The following is a 3,920-nucleotide window of genomic DNA, read 5'->3' as shown; positions in this document are numbered from 1 at the left end:
GAAATCTTAATTATTTTGAATTTAATTTTTTTTTCTCCTTTGTGCTTTCCCTCACCCAGACTATTTAATGTCCCCTTGAAAATAACCACATAAAAAGTGTCAAATGCAATTATTTCTCTTTTAATAGATGACATTATGTGCCGCTATGAGCTCGGTGATCGACTGGGGGTAGGCGGGTTTGGCGTCGTTCATGAAGCGAGTCGTGTGGAGGATGGCCTTAAGGTGAGTACAAATAAATGAGAACTTATGCAACTGTTTTTTTCCTCATCCTTTTCACATCCTGTCCACAGTCTTCAGGTTTAATGAGTGGAATTGTATGACCTCTACACACATGTGAACTGTTTTACTTTTGTTTTGTTGATCAGGTGGCAGTGAAAGACGTCATGAAGACACACGACATGGAAGATCTAACTATTGTAAGGCATCTCACTCACTATTTTCATTTAAAACATCTCAGATGAACTTTAATCGCAGACTATAAATGGTTTTTCAGTAAACAAACCATTTTAAAACTGTCCATCTTCTAGCCTGATCATCCAAACCCTCTGCCTGTGGAGATCGCCCTTACACTCCTGGCCAACAAGGGACCCAGCGAGCCAGGGATTATAAAGCTGCTGGACTGGCAGGACCATCGGGACAACTATGTCATGGTCCTCGAGTGTCCGTCGCCCTGCGAGAACTTAGTTAGTTTCTTGGAGGGCCACGGAGGCAGGCTCGATGAAGGTTTAGTTCGGCACATCATGCGGCAGGCAACGCAGGCGGCTCGCACGTGTTGTTGCCGTGGCGTATTCTATGGCGACATAAAGTTGGAAAACTTCATCGTGAGCAAGGACACCCTGCAAGTCAAGTTGATTGACTTTGGGTGTGGAGACCTCATGAGAAAGTCCGCCTACACGACATTGTATGGTATGTATTATCCCTCAAAGCTGACAGAGGAAATGCTTTGGTAATGCAAACTTGTATACGAGATGAAATCTCTTTCCTTCAGGCACCATGGAGTACTACCCTCCTGAGTACAGGGTCAAGGGCAAGTACCATGCAAAGTCTGCAATGTCGTGGTCTCTTGGGGTCGTCTTGTTCACGATGCTGTGCGGCCATTTTCCAACTGGCGATGACCTGCACAAGACCGAACTAAACCTTTGGTCAGAGTCTGGACTGTCAAAGGGTGAGCTCTTCATCACATAAAAAGAAGTCTGATTCCAATTATCATATAAATGCTCTTCCAGATTTGAACTCACAACTGAATAGTGCAGATGTAAAGGCGTCAGGTCATAATGAGATGTCGCTTCCATGTTTCTGCACAGACTGCTGCCGTTTGATCTGTAGCCTCCTGCAGAATAAACCTAAGCGGCGGCTCGGTCTGGGGAAGATCCTTCACCACGACTGGTTTCAGGTACTGAGCCTGAGATCAGCCACATTTGCTTTTGTAGTGTAATGTATTTAGGCTAATGTTTTGTTTGGTGTGTTGTTTCAGGTCTCCATATAAGTCGTGGCGAAAAGGAGCTTCGACCCCAGACATTTCTCCAGTCCCGTCAGCTTTGCGTCTTGCGGGCTAGCAGGAAGACTGTCCATCCCTCCGTGAAGCCTCTGCGTCTTGCGGGGCCGGCAGGCCATGGTTGCGTCTTGCGCCATGGCCTGAAGCAGCAGTACTTGCATCTCGCGGTACTGCTTGCTTGGGGATGTGTATATATGTGTATAGTTTTTTCTCAGAGCCTGGATGGTCTAAAGGTAAGATCTTTATTTAAAAAAAAAAAAAAAAAAGGCTCACCAGAGGTTCCTGCCATGGCCAGCTTAAAGGCATGTAATGGGCGTCCTCGTCTCAGAGCTCCACTGCCCTGGTTCCTCTCATGGCTATCCACAAGTTCAAACTTTGATGTCCCAGAGGTTCCTTCTACGGGGCTCCAGGTTTCCCAGTCTTGCTGCTCTGGTACCAGAACTTCCTGTAGTGTCTACCTGGTCTTCAAGCTCCAGGGACAGTGAGGTCCCTGCAAAGTCAACTGGGTCCCAGAGGTTCTAGCAATGGCAACTCAGAGAGTTTCATGTCTCAGATGTTCTTCTCATGGCTGTCCTAGATGCTCTGCTTCATGTGATGTATGCCCCGGGTCCCAGACGTTTCTGTAATGGCTGCATCTCATGGCTGTCCCAAACCATGTGCTCCATGTGATGTTTTCTGAGTAATTCCCTTTTATGTTCCTATAAAGGGCTGAAAATAAAAAAAAAAACATCTTGTTAATACATGTAAATTATGATGCCTCCCTTTTTTTGCATTATTTTTTCCTATGTGTTGTTTATTTTGGATAAAATGTATAGAATTTACTTTTGTTTCTTTTTTTTTCCAGGTCACTGCATAAGACGCTTCCTGGCACCAACCAAACAGCTTGCATTTTAAACTGGAAAGATTAAAAGGTGAAAAAAGATGACAAAGGGCGTTTTAGGGTTTGCTTGTCTTCTGTAATTTTCTGTAATTTTTTTACATCTTGTATTTTTATTGTGACAGCATGTCACTATTTTACACAGTTGAAATGTTCATGTCCTCCAGAAGGTGGCGATATAGAAGCATCTCTGTGCACCGTCACCAGGCCCGTAAAAGACATTGATCAGCTTTATCACAATGTGAATGACATGCACATGATGTAAGCTAATAATAGCATCGCCATCATTTTGTTCAGGTATTTTATTTTTATCCTAAATGTTTGTTTACTCTTCAACTAGGTGTATAGTTAACAAAGACTAAACAAGATAAAATACTTTTTTAAAAGTCTTTTAATAAATTTTTTTTTTTAATATATAAACATCTTTAATAATTATGCATGTTTTACATTAATTATATTCACCAGACTATATGTATATATTTATGACTATAATTAAATTACAATAGTTATAGTGAGACAAATATTTCCCGAGTAGACCATAATAGATTATTTTTCTACATGTTTGTTTGTTAGTTTTTTTATGTTCTCGTCAGATGAATGTCCTGTGCTGTGCATTTTCGAAAATGTAAAATAAATAAATAAATATTGGAAAAGAAGCAAAGGGTATAAATCATGATACAGTATGTAGCCTAATGTATTCATGCAAAAGCTGAATAACTGAACGCCTTTACCAAAACTGCCCACTTCTGTTTATTTTGAGTTTCTATTTAATTTAAGCGAAACTTCACTGAGTTCGCGTGACAGCCTAAGATTTACCGTACATTTACATATGGTGGGGGTGGGGGAGTTTCGTCCAGTTAGACTAATTTCATGTTAAGTGATGATAACATAATTAGCATACCTTCTGTCCAAACTAAACGTCTCATTTCATTGATAAACACCATAATTTCCACCAAAAACATGACCACATATAGGGGAGAAGGTTGTCATCAGTTATGAGATTTTGAGTCAAATGTCCAGTTACACAAATGCTTATTTTCTCTAGCAGTTGTTTTATATGTTGGTTTCAATGATCGAATTCAATCGTCTCAAATTAGAATAACGTTGTGATCCAAAAGTGAATTCCCGAATTTGTGTTATAGCTGCTGGATAGGGAACACAATAAAACCACACTGAGCATACATTCAGTCAATAGTGAAAGCAGGTTTTACTTAAAATAAATAAATGTAGGGTCGTGACAAGTCGTTTTAAAATGAATGCAATTTATTACATTTTTTTTTAAACAATGGTTCTATGATTTACGTTTTACATTTTTGATGTTTCGTGAATTGTTTTTCGTTTTATAACTATTTTACTTATATTCTGCTAACAACCTGTTATTCTAATTGCAGATTCCAACGTTAACAACTAACCCATTACAATGTGACAACATGCCCCGCTATCGTACGAACTGTATATTGTCCCCCCTCCGGGCATTAACAGTGAAAACGTTCAGTAGGTGTTTTTTTTTTTTTTTTTTTCGTTTTTTTTTTTTGTAATACAACCTTT

The 3,920-nt window shown here is 39.9% G+C and overlaps 1 protein-coding gene across 1 annotated transcript; it reads left to right on the top strand.

The window, feature by feature from the left end:
• Positions 1 to 398: 398 nt before the first annotated feature.
• LOC107666871 (serine/threonine-protein kinase pim-2-like) lies at positions 399 to 2,017 on the top strand. Its single transcript, XM_016458379.1, has 4 exons — positions 399 to 416; positions 528 to 906; positions 989 to 1,184; positions 1,966 to 2,017. The coding sequence occupies exons 1-4, from the start codon at positions 399 to 401 to the stop codon at positions 2,015 to 2,017; spliced, it is 645 nt and encodes a 214-aa protein (XP_016313865.1).
• The last annotated feature ends 1,903 nt before the right edge of the window (positions 2,018 to 3,920 follow it).

Source organism: Sinocyclocheilus anshuiensis, unplaced genomic scaffold (genome assembly GCF_001515605.1).
Source record: "Sinocyclocheilus anshuiensis isolate Anshui unplaced genomic scaffold, SAMN03320099.WGS_v1.1 scaffold1500, whole genome shotgun sequence".
Classification (NCBI taxonomy): Eukaryota; Metazoa; Chordata; class Actinopteri; order Cypriniformes; family Cyprinidae; genus Sinocyclocheilus; species Sinocyclocheilus anshuiensis.
The sequence above is the reverse complement of the archived record's forward strand: the minus strand, read 5'-3'. Positions and strand labels throughout refer to the sequence as shown.